General features: G+C 44.4%; 1 protein-coding gene across 1 annotated transcript in view; it reads right to left on the reverse strand.

Annotated features, from left to right (window-relative positions):
- Positions 1–16,572, reverse strand: part of HGSNAT (heparan-alpha-glucosaminide N-acetyltransferase) — a 28,782-nt gene extending 12,210 nt beyond the window's left edge. The window contains exons 1-8 of the mRNA XM_053578624.1: positions 16,297–16,572; positions 14,224–14,339; positions 12,097–12,233; positions 11,794–11,915; positions 8,645–8,714; positions 3,369–3,438; positions 1,931–2,040; positions 71–147 (exon numbers count right to left, since the gene is read on the reverse strand). Coding sequence (XP_053434599.1) covers positions 71–147; positions 1,931–2,040; positions 3,369–3,438; positions 8,645–8,714; positions 11,794–11,915; positions 12,097–12,233; positions 14,224–14,339; positions 16,297–16,543 — 949 coding nt within the window. The 5' untranslated portion in view covers positions 16,544–16,572. The remainder of the gene's footprint in view (positions 1–70; positions 148–1,930; positions 2,041–3,368; positions 3,439–8,644; positions 8,715–11,793; positions 11,916–12,096; positions 12,234–14,223; positions 14,340–16,296) is intronic.
- Between the last annotated feature and the right edge of the window lie 557 nt (positions 16,573–17,129).

The raw sequence follows: 17,129 nt of genomic DNA on the forward strand, positions 1-17,129 counted from the left end.
CACTTCCCTCCCACCTGCAGCTCTCTGGACCGACCCACTTGAGCAGTGACATGTTTAGGAAGTATCTCACCATTCCAACTGGAGTGTTTGAAGTACCAGTATTTTCCTCCTCCGTAATTGACGAAGACCATGAGGGTGAGCGATATCCTACAAAGCCAACACAAAGCATCCTTTCAGGATTTGCAGGGAGACAAGGAGGGCCTGCAGGACATGCATTTAAGCCCACGAGGTGCAGTTGTGCGGTAATGCGATCAACTGAGCAGTTTAAGATACAAGACTAGATATAAAGACCAAGAAACTATCCTTTTCTTATCACTACATTTAGGACCATACACTGAAGTCCTGGGGCCAACATTTCCAACATGATGTCTCACACTGCACTACTAAATAAAACTTGAAAACAGGGAAAAACATTTCCAATAACTCAATTTTATACTGATTATTTAAATATCAGGTTAAAGAATTGTAGTAGAAGGCACACAGTCACGTGAGTCAAAGACTTAAGAATTTACATCTTGGACCCTTTTCTCTTATTTGACATCAAACTTTGAACACAATTCTAAGTTAATTCAGTGCACTCATCCGTAAAAGAGAAAAAATACCCTGGCCACACATGAATGTTAAAGAGAACAATGTATTAAACATGTCATAGCTCCTAACCAGTGCTTGGCACATTGAAAGTACTTAATAAAGTTAGTTCCTATCTATCTGTGAACATCTTATCTCTAAAAGTGCCAGTGATGATTAGGGAGAAAGAGGAGGCTCAGCGCCTGTAGCTCCAGCAGCTAAGGTGCCAGCCACAGACAGCAGAGCTGGCGGGTTCGCATCCAGCCTGGGCCCGCCAAACAACAATGACAACCACAACCAAAAGATAGCCAGGTGTTGTGTGTGGCGGGCGCCTGTAATCACAGCTACAAGGGAGGCTGAAGCAAGAGAATCACTTAAGCCCAAGAGTTTGAGGTTGCCGTGAGCTGTTATTCCACAGTACTCTACTGAGGGTGACAAAGTGAGACTCTGTCTCAAAAAAAAGAAAGATGAACACAACTAAATAGGTTCTGGACATGCTATTGTCTGAAGAGTTTGGTATGTTAATGAAATAGTCTGTGGAGACTCTGTAACCCAACTGCCGAAAATTGAATCTTGTCTTTCCCACTTAGTACCCAAGGGACCTTAGACTAATTACTTAATCCAGTAGCTCAGCTTCTTCACCTGTGAGACAGGCACACTAAACAGATCCACCACACAGGACTGTTAAGAGATTAAATAAGTTCAGACGAGTTAGGACAGAGACCTGTGCATAGTGAGAATTCCAAAATCATCAGCAGTTGTTACCATCTTGCTTCAAATACACCTACTAGGAGCACTCAGGGGCCCGGTGAGGCCAGGACCGTTACAGGGTTCCCACTGGCATTCAGAAAGCCTCAGCGGGCAGAAATGACTATACTTGCATGTTTATTTTTAGCCACATCATGTCCATATCTTACTCTCAGAGTTTTGCCTCCATTCTTCTACCAGAGCTCTGGCTTTGAAGTCTGAGTTTCTTTGCCAGTGGTGAAGGATAAGCCCCTTTTAGTCCCCAGACAAGAGCTGTGTTTCTACATTGCTGCATCTTCTAAGCTGCCAAGCTACTGACTAGACTTGGGGGTACAGCTCATAGGCCCCAAGTAACAGTGACTCGTCCACACTTGTCCATGACCTTCACTCAGCTGCCTGAACGAGCCCAGAGGACCCCGGCTGCACCTCACCCACTGCTCCTCTCTCAGTAGATCATACTGAGCATCCTGTTTCCAAGATTGGACAGGCTGCCGACTCTACTTTTGCATCCAAACGATGCTTTCTAGTTTAGCAAGTGAAAAGTATGTAAAATATCTTAAGATAAAAGTGTGTTTAGTGTCACTATGTAACCCCAAGACCACCTGTGCCTACGTACCCCCTGAATGTGTCCACGCAGCGGAGGCGGGGTGGGTGGGCGGACAGGTGCCACGTGGCTGGCTGGGTGTCACCGCCGAGAGAGTCTGCCCTGCTTGGAGATCCCAGCTCCTTCAGAAAAAAAGGAGAAAGATATGGCAATTCATTATGTTAAGGAGTAAAATTTGAGTTTTGACTTTTTAAAGGAAGAAACTGACAGAGTAGAAAGCTGAACAAACTTGACTCTGCTTGGTAAAGATCTGCCTAGAGATTTGCTTTCCATTTTATTGGCTCTCTGTGCTGTTTGCTGAGCTTGCCAGGTGGCCGTGTTGACAAATAACACAGAGGACTGGACCACGAGTCCATTCAGCACAAGTGTAGAGGCAGGTATGTCCAAAAAGGGAGGCTGAATTTATAACATAAATTTAATGACATTACACTAGGCCACTGGCACTTACAGACTGAACACTGATAACTCCCTGGCAGGGCACGGTGGCTCACGCCTGTATCCTAGCTCTCTAGAAGGTGGAGGTAGGTGGATTGCCTGAGCTTGGGAGGTCGAGACCAGCAAGAGAAAGAGAAAGACCCCATCTCTACTAAAAATAGAAAAAGCAGCCAGGTGTTGTGGTGGGCACCTGTAGTCCTTGCTACTCAGGAGGCTGAGGGAAGAGGATCACTTGAGCCCAGGAGTTTGAGGTTGCTGTGAGCTATGATGCCACAGAACCCAACCCAGGGTGATAGAGTGAGGCTATCTAAAAAAAACAAAACAAAATTGGGGGTCTCTTATTTTTTCGTTTTCATCATGACACTCTCTACCTAACTGGATTGATTTCAATAATGCTGCCTGCAGGGTGAAAAAGTCTCCACATTGTGTGTGGGTCATTATGAGAGTTTTGAGACACACAAAAATCAAGAAACATAGAATCTGTGAGGACGAAAACAAAGGAAGCCCTCCCAGCAACCATTAAGCCAAGCTCGCTGAAACCTGCACAGGTGAATCAGGCCGCTATCAATCGTACTTCTTAGAAGTGAAATAACAGCCCACAACACCGTCTGTCTCAAGACTTTCATAGCAACCTGCATGTAACGTTAACAGTTCAGAGTTTTACTGAAAAAAGAGAAGGGGACAGAGTCCTTCACAGGGGCTGAAGAGAGTGAGGCTGTTGATTAAGAAATACAGGACAAAAAAAAACAAAGAAGAAAGAAAAAAAAAAAACAAAGAAATACAGGACATAACCTAATTTATTATTTATTAATTTGTTAAATCAGAGAATAGTAATTTTTTTGACATAGGGTCTTGCTCTGTTGCCCAGGCTGAGGCTCTGAACTCCTGGACTCAAGTCACTGGCCAACCTTCTGAGTAGCCAGAACTACAGTCAGTCCAGCTTAGACAAGTAAGAAATTATAATTTCCAAATTTAGAAAGTCATCCAGACAACACGACACATTCTAAGAACTCACCGAGTTGATGAGGCGATCCGTTTCTCGAGAATTTATGGTCTTAGAAATCCAATTGTTAAAGTCATCCAAACTATAAATAAATAAAAGGCTCGATTCATTTATTTTCTCTGGCAGAATGTTCAAAATGATTGGCTATCATAGTGTAATAAAATTACCTTAGGATTCACATCCTATATTAGTAAAGGAATTAAATATTCTGAAAGGTTTTTTAACTTCTGATTACATCAAAGGTATAGGTAGAAAATAAAAATAATAAAAACTTTTATAACAACATAAAAATAGAAATCAAAGATTTTAGCAGCTGTATTCATAAATGCTTGACCCTCCAGGACAGTCTCCTCATCAGTAAAATGAGAATGAGGACAGACCTTTCATTAAAGCACGCGAAGGTCAAACTAGATCATTATTCTCTGCAGGTAAGATTCTTATTAATAATACCATTAAAGTCAGAATAGGAAAGAAATGGGAACCACCAAATTCACTCAATTCAGGAATGACTAAACACAAGATACAACAGCTGTGTGAGAGGATGAGCCAGAGCTACGGAAACAAGAATGCAGGCTTCGTCCTCAAGAAGAAATACAAAGCTACGCGACTAAGATACAACACAAGACGCAAAAACCGTTAACATCTACAAGGACAAGGAAATAAAAATCTACGTATACACACCAACAAAGTCTGAAGATGACAACTTTGGAGTGACTTTTTTCTTTTTTTTTTTTCCTTTGGTCATGAATAGTTTCAAGCATGTACAAAAGAAGAAAAAAGTAGTACAGGCACATCTCAAGATATTACAAGTTCAGTTTCAGACCACTCCAATAAAACAAAAATATCACCATAAAGTGAGTCACACAAAATTTTTGGTTTCCCAGTGCATATAAAAGTTACACTCACACTACACCATCGTCTATTAATTTGTGCAATAGCATTAAGTCTAAAATAAGACAATGTATATACTTTAACTTAAAAACATCTTATTCCTAAGATATGCCAATGTTCACCTGAGCCTTCAGTGAGCTCTAATCTTTTTGCTAGTGAAGGGTCCTGACTCCAAATTGAGGACTGGTGTTACTAGAGGCTGGGGTGACTGTGGCAATTTCTTAAAGAAAGACAACAATGAAGTCTGCCACACTGGTTGACTGATACTGTCATAAAAGTGGCATGAGATGCCATTTGAGAGCATTTTACCCAAAGCAGATCTTCTGTCAAAATTGGAATCAATCCTCTCAAACCCTGCCACTGCTTTATCAACTAAGTTTACGGTAATAATATAAACCCTTTGTTGTCACTGCAACCAAGTTTACAGGCGTCTTAACCAGGAGTACATTCCATCTCCAGAAACTGACTGCTCTGCTCATTCGTAAGAAGCAACTCCTCGTCCATTTAATTGTATCATGGGATTACAGCAATTCAGTCCTATCTTCAGAATCCACTTCTAATTGTAATGCTCTTGCGGTCTCCACATCTGCAGTTACTTTCTCTACTGAAACCCTGAACCCTTCAAAGTCTTCCATGAGGGCTGGAATAGGTATTTTCACATCGCTATTTGCAATGTTGACGTCGTGACCTCCTTGCATGAATCATGAAAGTTTTTAATGGCATCCAGAATGATGAATCCTTTCCAGAAGGTTTTCAATATACTTTGCCCAGATCCTTCAGAGGAATCACTGTCTATGGCAACTATAGGCTTACAAAGGCATTTATTAATAAGAATTGAAAGTCAAAATTACTCCCTGACCCCTGGGCTACAGAATGGATGTTGAGTGAGCGGGCATGCAAACAACAGTCATCTTGGACATCTCCTTCGCGCTCTCCAGTGTCAGTAAACCACACTGTAAACCGATGAGCTGTCATCCAGGATTTACGATGTCCTTCACTGAGCATAGTTCTTAAAGGCCCTGGGGTAGTAAGTGAGCACTGCCTCCAACCTCCTCTGCGTTAGTCTTTGGCATAAGGGACCGCTGAGGCTGGTTTGATCTTTTTTTTTTTGAGACAGAGTCTTGGTCAGTCACTGTGGGTAGAGTGCCCTGGCATCACACCTCAAAGCAAACTCAAACTCGACCATTTACCTCAACCTCAGCTCCCTGCACCCACCATAATGCCCAGCTAGCTAGTTTCTCTTTTTAGTAAAGATGGGGTCTCGCTCTTGCTCAGGCTGGTCTTGAACTCCTGAGCTCAGATGATCCACCTGCCTCGGCCTCCCAGAGTGCTAGGATTATAGGCATGAACCATCATGCCCAGCCTTGGCTGGTTTGATCTTCTATCCAGACTACTCAAACCTTCTCTTTATCAGCAATAAGGCTGCTTGGCTTTCTTATCATTCACCTGTTCACTGGAGTAGCACTTTTCCTTTCCCTCCAGACTTTTTCTATTGCATTCACAACTTGGCTGTTTGGTACAAGAGGCCCATCCTGGCTTTCAACCTATCTCAGCTTTCAATTTTCAACATCTTCCTAACTAAGCTTAATTATTTCTAGCTTCTGACTTTAAATGAGAGACATATATCTCTTCCTTTCATTTGAACACTTAGAGGCCACTGTAGGGTTATTAAGTGGCCTATTTTCAGTATCCTTGGGTCTCAGAAAATAGGGAGGCCCAAAGAGAAAGAAACGGGAACAGCCAGTGAACAGAGTAGTGAAAACACACACACCATGTTTTGATTAAGTTCCATCATATATGGGTGCAGTTCATGGTAGCCCAAAGCAATTACAATAGTAACATCAAAGATCATTGATCACAGATCACCATAACAGAGATGATACATGCAATAAGGAAAAAGTCTGAAATGTTCCAAGGATTGTCAAAATGTGGCAGAGACATCAAGTGAACAGCAAGTGCTGTTGTAAAGATCACGCTGACGGAGGTGTTCAATGCGGGGCGGCCACAAACATTCAGTTTGCTAAAAACACAGTATTTGCGAGGTGTGATAGAGAGAGGTGTGTCTGCCCACGGCTGATCTTACTCCGCCTGTGCTCCTGCTCCATGCTCTTAACTCTCGCCTCAAATTGACCATTTTACAGAATATCCCAGACATCATTTCGTAAGGACCTCAATATGTATCTCTAAAAGAGAAGAACTATTTTTATTTCTAAATGTAATCCTAACACCATTATCAAACTTAAAAACACTAGCAACACCTCAATATCATCACACAGCCAGTTCCGTGTCCCTGTCTCCTAAAACTTTTCTACAGTTGTTCAATTCAGTATCCAAACATAACCCACACAGCCGACACAAGCATCTGTCATTTTTTTTCCCCTCACAACTGAGCTCCCATTTCTGGTTTATTCAGCATTGACAATGTCATCATCACATGAAAAATATCAAAATAGACACATCAAAGGAATGGTGAAAAGGAGAAGTTAAGATATTAAAAAATAAAACAAACCAAAAAATACCTAATTCTCCTGTACATGCCTGTTCCCCAAGTGCAAAATCTGGTTTAGACTAATCTGAACTTCCCTGGACTTTCGTGAGTCCACAGGAAAGTGAGGGGGCGGGAAGCAGAATCACATGCGAAGAGGAGTTTCACTTCCACAGCAGGGCAAGATGGAATTTCTTCTCTCTGCAAGGGCTTTATCTTAGCTACCAATTACTTTTCAAAGTGATGTAACAGATCCATTCGTGTGAAAAGCACCAAATGAATACACACTCTATATTGCAAACGTATTTGCATCTCATCAAAAAATTGACAATATCATAATGCAAAGAAATGAAACTCCGATAGAATCCTTCTCTACCTGTAATAAGCAGCTGAGTCTGCTTCTAAGCTGGCAGTGGTTCTTTTACAGTTATACACAGTCAGGTTCCTCAGAGAGGGAATTAAGCCATTTTTAAGATGCACAAGGCCAGAGGGTCAGAGTGCATAAACGCCCACAAAGTTTCATGACTCCCTCAAGCTGGACGATTTAAAGATTAGGTTTCCAGGCCAGGTGCCGTGGCTCACACCTGTGATCCCAGCACTCTGGGAGGATGAGACAGGTGGATCAGTTGAGCTCAGGAGTTCAAGACCAGCCTGACCAACAGCAAGAACCCATGTATTAAAAAAAATAGCCAGGCTTTGTGGTCAGCGCCTGTAGTCCTAGCTATTCAGGAGGCCAAGGCAAGAGAATCACTTGAGCCTAAGAGTTTGAGGTTGCTGTCAGCTATGATGCCATGGTACTCTATAGAATGGGACAAAGTGAGACCCCTGTCTTGAATAAAAAATAAATAAATAAAACGAAGATCAGGTTTCCATTCTTCCAATCTGCACAAAGCTTGCCAATAAAATCTTGTGGTCCTTCTGAAGACCCTAACAGGAGGATGAGCATATGAAAATTCAAGCAATCTTATTCCTCTTAGAATATGAAAAAACCTTCCTTTGAAAACTGACTAAAGCAGGCCTGGATCTACTTTACTTTTTCTTTTCTACTGTACTAATTCACACTTATCAGAATCACTGCTGACAAGCAGAGCAGCACAAACCCCCTTCTCCATGCTGGCTAATAGCTCTGACCACAGGAAGAGCCACGACTCCTGGTCACACACCCTGCCACCTGACTCCTGAGCTGGCAAGGAGGTGAAAGCTGGACTACTGGGTGCCCCAGGGCTCAGGACCAGAGAGGAGAAGGAAGGCCCAGAGTGGCTGCCCCCTCCTGATGCTAACACAAGCTAGTTCCACTCCCTGATTCTTTAGGAAATAATTCTCTCTCAAAGACTTTCTTTATTTTTCGCCATGTGGGAGGATGGAAAGCAAAAGTCCATTACAATCCTCTTTTCTTATTTTTTAATTTTTTTTTTTTTAACAGGGTCTCACTTTATCACCCTGGGGTTGAGTGTCAGGGCATCACTGTAGCTCATAGCAACCTCAACCTCCGAGGCTCTCAGTGATCCTCCTGCCTCAGCCTCCCAAGTAACGGGGACTAAAGGTGCCTGACACACATCTGGCTAACTTTGCTATTTTAGTGGAGACAGGGTCTTGCTCTTGCTCAGGCTGGTTTCCAACTCCTGAGCTCAAGTGACGCACCTGCCTCGGCCTTCCAGAGTGCTGGGATCACAGGCGTGAGCCACCACGCCCGGCCCATTACAATCTCCCTTACTGGTTATTTCCCTGACATCTGAGACTGTATCTTCATCTATACTGGATCCCTGATGCCTAGGATCGGACTGGACATGGCAGACTAATAAATGTTCATTTAATCAAAGAATAATGGCCATTTGGGGGCTCACAACTACCCTTCCTGAAGATATTATTTCTATATTCTTCCCTTCCTCCTACGTTCTCCCAAACATCTTACCTAAACAAGAGCCTCAGAAAGCACACTGCAATGACAACTGCTAGACCGATGAGGAATGCAATGCTCACAGCTGTAAAAGAAAAGAGAAAACATCATCACCAAAAATGTCATCCTACACATCAAAGCTGTTATTACATTTAATCTATTCATGAAAAATGAAAACAAATGAGGAAAAAAACAACTGAAACCACCACTCATCATTGGGGGCACTAACTAATTTTCATTATGTAAAATATCATACACCCATCATCTCTATCTCAGATTCACCAAGATCTTGTCACTCTTGCTTCATCTGTAACTATCCCTGCTTTCTGTTCTCAGCTACAGTATTTTAAAACACATCCAAACATCACGCCATTCACCCCACACACGGCCCTGCAGAGACATTTTGACATCATGCACCGGTGGGCATGACACACTGGAGAAGGACAGAGTCAATGCTGCAGCACCTGCCAAAAAATGCAAAACCTCGACCTAGTCGGGAGAAAACATCAACCAATTCAAACTGACTAGTCAATAGTCTTCAAACCTGTCACAGTCGCGAAAGGCCAAGAAAGTCCAGGGAACTGTCATGACTGGAGAAGACAAGGGAAAGGCCTGACAACTACAGACCGTGTGGATCCCAGACTGGATGCTGGACCCGAGGAAGGATGTTAAAAGAGACAGCGAAGAAATTTAAATAAGTCTGTAAATAAATATTGTATCAATGTTAAATTCAATGTTAAGTTCCTGGTTTCAATAATTGTACACAGGATAATTTTATGATTACACGGTCTAAGGGTTTAGGGCAGTGGTTCTCAACCCTCCTAATGCTGCGACCCTTTAATACAGTTCCTCATGTTGTGGTGACCCCCAACCATAACATTATTTTTGTTGCTACTTCATAACTGTGATTTTGCTACTGTTATGAATCGTAATGTAAATATCTGATATGCAGGATTATTTTCATTGCTACAAAGGGGTCGCGACCCACAGATTGAGAATTGCTGGTTTAGGGGAAGCTAGGTGAAGAGTTTTGGGGAACTCTTTTTTTTTTTTTTATAATGTTTAAGTCTATTTCAAAATTAAGCTTCTTAAAAACTGACATTTTGTTACATAACCACACTGTCATACACAATGAACAATAATTCCCGGGCAACTGACACATACATTCAGCTGATAAAAGCCTGACCCTTCTAGTGTAAAGTTCCCTCTTTCACTGATGCTGTCCTCCACGTACACTTTGCCTGAATCAATTATTTCTTTAGGGAGAAAAGGAAGACGGTCAGAGAGACCTTGAGGCTTGTTCAGTTCAGTTTGTCAAAGTGTCATTATTTGGGGTTATCAGTTTCTAAGCTCCCACATTCCTCTGTCTGAACTAACCCTAGAAGTTCCACACACTGAAAGCTGAGCTGGTGGCTGTGGAGCCAAAAACTGAGCTAATAGCTGAGTGGTAAAGGATCCTATTCAACCAGTCTCTCATTTCTGGGAATATGCCAGTCTCACTGAATAGCTGTGTCTCATTTCAGGAGATGACACTGAAAAGCAAAGGTTAATGTCTGGAACAATCTCTGAACCAGTTTTCTTAGAGTCTGGATGGTGATCAGACTTGAAACTTCTTCAGGTAAAGTGGAAGTTGGAAGTACACAGAGGTTTCTGAAAGATTTTTCTCATCTATAATTTGTATGTAATAATGTATGTTAGCAGAGCCTCAGGAAAAAGAAAGTAGCAATTTTGCCGAGTCCAAGTCAGAAAAATGGAAGAAAAATTTGGAAACATTAGTTTGGAGACTTGTAGCCTGAAAAAAAATTCAGAATTTAATCCAAATGGTAGGCAAATAACAGAATCTCAAAAAAAAAATAAATTATTTCATTAGAATTACAAAATATCCTCCCATTCTGCCATTACCTAGAATTCTTCTCTATAGAATTTACCCTCATGAAATAGAACCATTTGGTTACCCTGATTTACAGTTAAAAAGAGAAGCCAGGATAAATGCTGGACTCTGTTACATTCAAAGACAACCAAAGCTGGGGGCAGCACCTGTGGCTCAAATGAGTAGGGTGCTGGCCCCATATGCCGGAGGTGGCAGGTTCAAACCCAGCCCCAGCCAAAACTGCAAAAAGAAATAAATAAATAAAATAAATAAATAAATAATGTTTCTTAAAAAAAAAAAAAAAAGACAACCAAAGCAGTGCTTTTGTTTCTGTTTCTGTTTGGGGATAAGGGTCTTAATCTTTTCAGTTTCATAAGGACATCATGGTTTTACATATCTGTTATTTTTCACTGATAATCTATTTTTTTTAACACCTCAATTGTCCACGTTGGCCCTTTCATACTGGCGCCTATGTTCTTTTGACATAACCTCACAGTCTTGCCTGTGACCAGCTCCTACTAATGCCCCAGGGCCCCTGACTGCCTTTCACAGACATTATCTAGTGGGGAGCTCAGAATGACAAATTTTCTTCAGTGGAGTTACTGAAGTATGAACAACCCTCCTTAACCTACGGAAAATTTTAGGTGTCAGTGTAAGACATACAGGAAACACTATCCCCTAAATCCTAAAACAAGGAAAGCTTTTTGACGGTCAATTGTCCTCTTTCTACTTTCTCTTTCCAATGTATTAATGTTTTTGGTTTACTAATGCTTTATAAGTAAACTAAATAACGACTCGTGCATATGTTGATATAGCCTATAATTTTTTTTGAGACAGAGTCTTACTTTGCTGCCCTCAGTAGAGTGTCATAATGTCCTCGAACTCTTGGGCTCAAGTGATCCTCTTGCCTCAGCCTCCCAAGCAGCTGGACCTATGGGTGCCTGCCACAACACCTGGCTGTTTTTAGAGATAGAGTCTCCCTCTGGCTAATCTCAAACTCCTGAGCTGAAGCGATCCACCCACCTCAGCCTCCCAGAGTGCTGGGATTAGAGATGTGAGACAACATGCCCGGCCCCATATATAGCCTATAATTTTCAATATATCATGTGAATTTCCTGGTATACACACACAAATGACACAATAAATATATTACAGATACACCATTACTCAATGGAATCCACAGCCTATAATCTAGGTTTTTATGTCATGGACTGCTTCACGTTATAAAGAGTATCCCAAAACTGAAGCCTTTAAAAATACAGACATAAAAACACAACAAGGAGCACATACGTACGGAGATTACTATCGACTGGATCCTCATTGACAACTAGGTCACAAGTGCTTCCATTGACTCCACTGGGGATGTGCTTTACCAAGAGAGAATAATTTCCATATTCTCCAAATTTGTATTCTAGCCTACAAAGATAAATTAAGACAAACGGTTAGATTAGGAAATAAAGAATCAGATTTTGCTAATGTCATAAAGGCAGAATGAAATGTGTTCCTAGATACAGCCCAGAAAAGATAAAGAAAAATATTTTAAAGCTACAAGCCGAATGGGAAAAGAAGTAGAGATCACATCAAAGCCATCACAAACCTGCAGACTTCCTTCTTTTCCAGGGTGTCATTCACCTGCAGGATGGATCCGTGCTGGGTGCTGACGGACACAGCTGCAAGGCTGGGCTTCCCAGATTTTCCACTCTGAGAGACATTTGCCAGAACCTGAAACAAGCACTATAAAATAAAAGCAGAACACATAAACAGAGGCTGGACCTTCACTTGTGGGAGGACGTAAGTATCTAACTGAAGATCCTGACATGACTTCTCCTTGCTACTTATTAAAAGTACGAATTTCAGTAATTTAAACAAAATTTACCTATTATTTTGTATCAAAAAATGACTTTCTCTATGTAACTGTACAATCTTCATAGGTAAACTTTTAACAATAGATCATATATTAAATCTAAATATCACATAGGATTAACAAATGAGTTTCCATGACTCTACCTAGTTCGCACATTTCTAATATTTAATAGTTGCATTATATTTCATTTGATACTATCGCTGGGAGGATTGAGGGTGATTTCAAAGATTTTGTGTTTTATCTTATTTTTGTTATAAAAATTATATTGTGTTAAAAGCTCTACACATTGGCCTGGTGCAGTGGCTCACACCTGTAATCCTAGCACTATGGGAGGCTGAGGCGAGTGAACCACTTGAGCTTAGGAGTTCGAGACTAGCCTGAGCAAGAGCAAAACCCCATCTCTGATAAAAACAGAAAAACTAGAAGGAATTGTGGTAGGTGCCTGTATTCCCAGCTTGAGCTCAGGAGTTTGAGGTTACTGCGAACCAGGCTAAGACTACTGTACTCCAGCCAGTGTGACAGAGACTCTGTCTCCAAAATTATACATATATATATTTTTTTCTCACTAGTCTTACCAAGATTTTTAAATCATTTGTCTTTTTCTTTACTAATTATATCACAGCATTAAGATTACATTTTAAATTATCAATTGATTAAAAATTCAATAATTTTGATATTTTATTCCTATAGGGTGAACCATTAGATACCAAGTTCCCTGAAGACAATCTTAGAAATATGTCCTCATATAGTGTAATATTAAACTTCTAATTGTATCAAATATTGCTCTCCATTGCAGGGATTCCTTTTCATCTTGTTACATTTTGTTGTTGTTAATCACGAGTTTTTATATTTTTATACAGTCATACAAATCTGGCTTATTTCTTCTGTTGCTTCATTAATTCAAAAAGCACTCTGCTGCTGGGTGCGGTGGCTCACGCCTGTAATCCTACCACTCTGGGAGGCCGAGGATTGCCTTGAGCTCCCAGGTTCGTGACCAGCCTGAGCAAGAGTGAGACTCCCTTTCTAAAAACAGCTGGATGTTGCGGTAGGTGCCTGTAGTCCCAGCTACTCAGGAGGCTGAGGCAAGGGAACTGCTTGAGCCCCAGAGTTTGAGATTGCCGTCAGCTATGGTGTCACTGCACTCTACTGAGGGTGACAAAGTGAGACTGTCTCAAAAAAAAAAAAAAAGGTACTCTGCTAACATAGAGAGTGGCTGAATGGATTAAAAAACAAGACCTGTCTTGCTGTCTGCAGGAGACTCACTTCACCTGCAAGGACACACAGAGACTGAAAGTGAAGGGATGGGAGAAGATAATCCATGCAAATGGGAAAGGAGTAGATACACCAATACCAGATAAAATATACTAAGAGACAAAGGCCATTATGTAATGATAATGGGGTCAATGCACCATGAAAACAGAACGATTATAAATTTACATACAACCAACACTGGTGCACTTAAATATATAAAGCAACTTTATTATTTTCTTTTTTTTCTGAGACAGAGTCTTACTCTGTCACCCTGGGCAGTGTACCTTCATGTCAACCTAGCTCATAGCAACCTCAGTCTCTTGGGCTCAGGTGATCCATTTTGCCTCAGCCTCCCAAGTAGCTGGAACTACAAGCACCCACCCCAAAACCCAGGGAGTTTTTTCCCCTATTTTTAGTACAGATGGGAGTCTCACTCATGCTCAGGTTGGTCTCAAATTCCTGAGTTCAAGCAATCCACCTGCCTCTGCTTTCCAGAGTATTAGGATTACAGGTGTGAGCCACTGAGCTTGACCTAAAGCAACTCTTAATAGCACTAAGGCTCACATCAAACAAGCCCCAAAGTAAACAAAATTGTGTGTCTGAACACACCTGGTAACAGCGTTCAGATTTCCAGTAGACAGTCAGGTGTCTCTGAAGGAGTTCATTATGGACGAGAAGCAAAGCCTGATCCATCTTCAGCTCCATAGGCCTTTTTTTGTCTAAATCTGGTAAGGATTAGGAAGAAAACTTAAAAAAATAAAAAAAAAAGCACACACACACGGGAAGCAAGGTACCAGAAAGATGTCTTAGAGACGAACTGCACTTGTGCCAGCAGGGGCTTCACACAAGTGCTTTCAAACACTGCACTCTGGGGTTCTTAGGGTCTTGCGTGTATCACTTTGTGTAGACACAGACGCGCACGTCTGCACAAATACATGTGCACAGACAGGCCCCTTTTGCACAGACGCCTCTATTACAAACAAGCATTCATTCAACACCATTCACATCCAGTGTGTAAAAAGGACTCGGAAGGAACTCACATTCATCAAGGGCTAAGATATGGGATGCACTGAATTTAGTAGACCTGGCGTAACAGTAGTGGTTTCCAACCGGGTGTGGTGGCCCAGGCTACAGTACTGGGGCATCAGCCTAGCTCACAGCAACCTCAAACTCTTGGGTTCATGTGATTTCCTCCCTCAGCCTCCTGAGTAGCTGGGATTACAGGTGCCAGCTACAACACCTAATTAGTTTTTGCTGTTTTTAGTAGAGACATGGTATTGAACTTGCTCAAGCTGGTCATGAACTCCTGAGCTCAAGGAACCCATCTTTGCCTCCCAGAGTGCTGGGATTACAGATGTGAGCCACCATCCCCACCCTACCTGAGTATTTTTAAAAGTTGTTTTCTTTTTCCATTTAACCGTATTTCTAATTTCTCCTTATGTCCCATTTCTTTTTTTTTTTTTTTTTGAGACAGAGCCTCAAACTGTCACCCTGGGTAGAGTGCCCTGGCATCATAGCTCACAGCAACCTCCAACTCCTGGGCTCAAGCGATTTTCCTGCCTCCACCTCCCAAGTAGCCGGACTATAGGCACTGGCCACAATGCCCGGCTATTTTTTTGGTTGCAGCCGTCAACCCGCCAGCTCGGGTGTATGTGGCTGGCGCCTTAGCTGCTTGAGCCACAGGCATTTAGCTCCATTTCTTTTTATCGTAGGAAATGATGCCCTGCTATATCCATGTGAAAATTCTACGTTCTTCTTTTGACATGACTCTTTAAGAATGAACTGCCAGGAGTAAAATTTTTAACCCAAAATAGCCTTTTTTATAGCTCCCTCTATGGACTGCGCGCCTCTTGGGCCAGCCGCGGGGACAATCACAACTCCGTGGCCGTGGCTGCTGCTGGCCTCCAGCTCACCCTGGCCTCCGTGGTCCCTCCCGCACCTTGAAAGTAAAATTAGCCTCAAAGACGTTCGGGGGACCCCCGAGGCTGAACTTCAGTCCACGCCCGTCTTCCGCAGCCTTCCACTGGGGCGTTTACCCAGGAGTTTAATCCAAGCGCAGGAGGGAAAACGCCCATCTCTGACTCGGGGATCCCCGCTGGGCGCCCCGCGACTCCAGCGACCCTGCCGGGCGGTTCCCGCATCCCCCGAAATTCTCAACATCCGGGCATCACTGCAGCTTCCCGGCCTTCCGTGGGAAGGACCTCCGGGCAGAGGACCTCATTCTCCTAACAGGGGCCCCCCACAGTGCGCTGGAAGGGACGAGTATCAACAGTCCTGTTCTCGGCTGCGTGTCTGTGGAGTGCCAGGTCTGCGGATCAAAGGCCTTCTGCTGTTTACACAAACGTCACCAGGAAGACGCCCCGGCTGTCCCGCCGTCCCGTGGCGGGCGGGCGGGGACCCGAGGCCACCCAGACCAGGCCCCGACCAGCCGCGCACACGCCACGCGCCACTCTCGCCAGCGGGCGTCGCGGTCGGACGCTGAGGCCCGGCTCCCTCCGCACCGCCGCCCCTGCCCGGCTCCGCGAAGCCCGGCCCCGGGGCTCCCGACAGCGCAGTAGAGGCAGAAACTAGCTCCGGGGAACTGCCGTGCTTCCGCGCACGGTCCCGCCGCGCCCCAAGCTCGCCGCGCCCCGCGGGCCGGGCCGGGCGGGGCGGGGCAGGCGCAGGGCGGCGCGCACTCACCTGGCGGGGGCGCGGCCTCGGCGCCGCGTTCCAGGGAGCCGCCCGGGACCAGCAACGTGGCGCCCAGCACCGAAGCCGCCAGCAACAGCGCGGCCAGCGCCCAGCCGCCGCCGCCTACCCGGTGCATGTCGGCCCTCACCGCTGCCCCCGGCCGCCGCTCCCGCCCGGGCGAGCCCTCGGCCGCTGTCCCCTCGCCGCCGCGCTCCGCCCCGCGCTTCCTAGCGGCGGACGGCCGCGTGTTCGTCATCGCCCCCCGGCTGCCGTCGCCGCCGCGCAGTCAGCGCCGGGGGCGGGGCTCGCGCGAGCTGGGGGCGGGGTAGGGGCGGAGCTAGGGGCGGGTCGGGGGCGGGTCTATGCCCTGTCCTGGGGAACTTTCTGAGAAAACTGCCAAGATTCGGTGCCAGGTGCAGTGTTTCTGTCCTCGGGAAGAGAAGCTTCCAGAAGAGAGGCATCCCGCTGGCCTGCAGGCTTTGCTCCCCAGTCCCTCCACACCTCCCGGAGTAACATTGTGCCAAATTCCAGTTACTGGTCACCCACACAGGTGTTGGCGCCGTCTGGGCAATGGCCACCGTAAGCAAGACTGCAGAGGGAGACGGCTGAACCGTCACCGCGTGGGACCACCACGCGACCACCACTCCGAAGAGCCCCTCGAGAACGTCTGACGAAGCTCGGGGCGCGCAGGCACCGGTGGCTCAGCAGAGCCACTCCTGGCACACATCCCAGTGCACGAGGTGCGCTGTATACTTGTTGCGGAGTTTACAGTCGCGATCATTGTAAACAGTCTGAACGTCCATCAGTGGGAAAATAGGCAAGTTGTGATAGGCGACACAGCA

Source organism: Nycticebus coucang, chromosome 24 (assembly GCF_027406575.1).
Source record: "Nycticebus coucang isolate mNycCou1 chromosome 24, mNycCou1.pri, whole genome shotgun sequence".
In the NCBI taxonomy this organism is placed as follows: domain Eukaryota; kingdom Metazoa; phylum Chordata; class Mammalia; order Primates; family Lorisidae; genus Nycticebus; species Nycticebus coucang.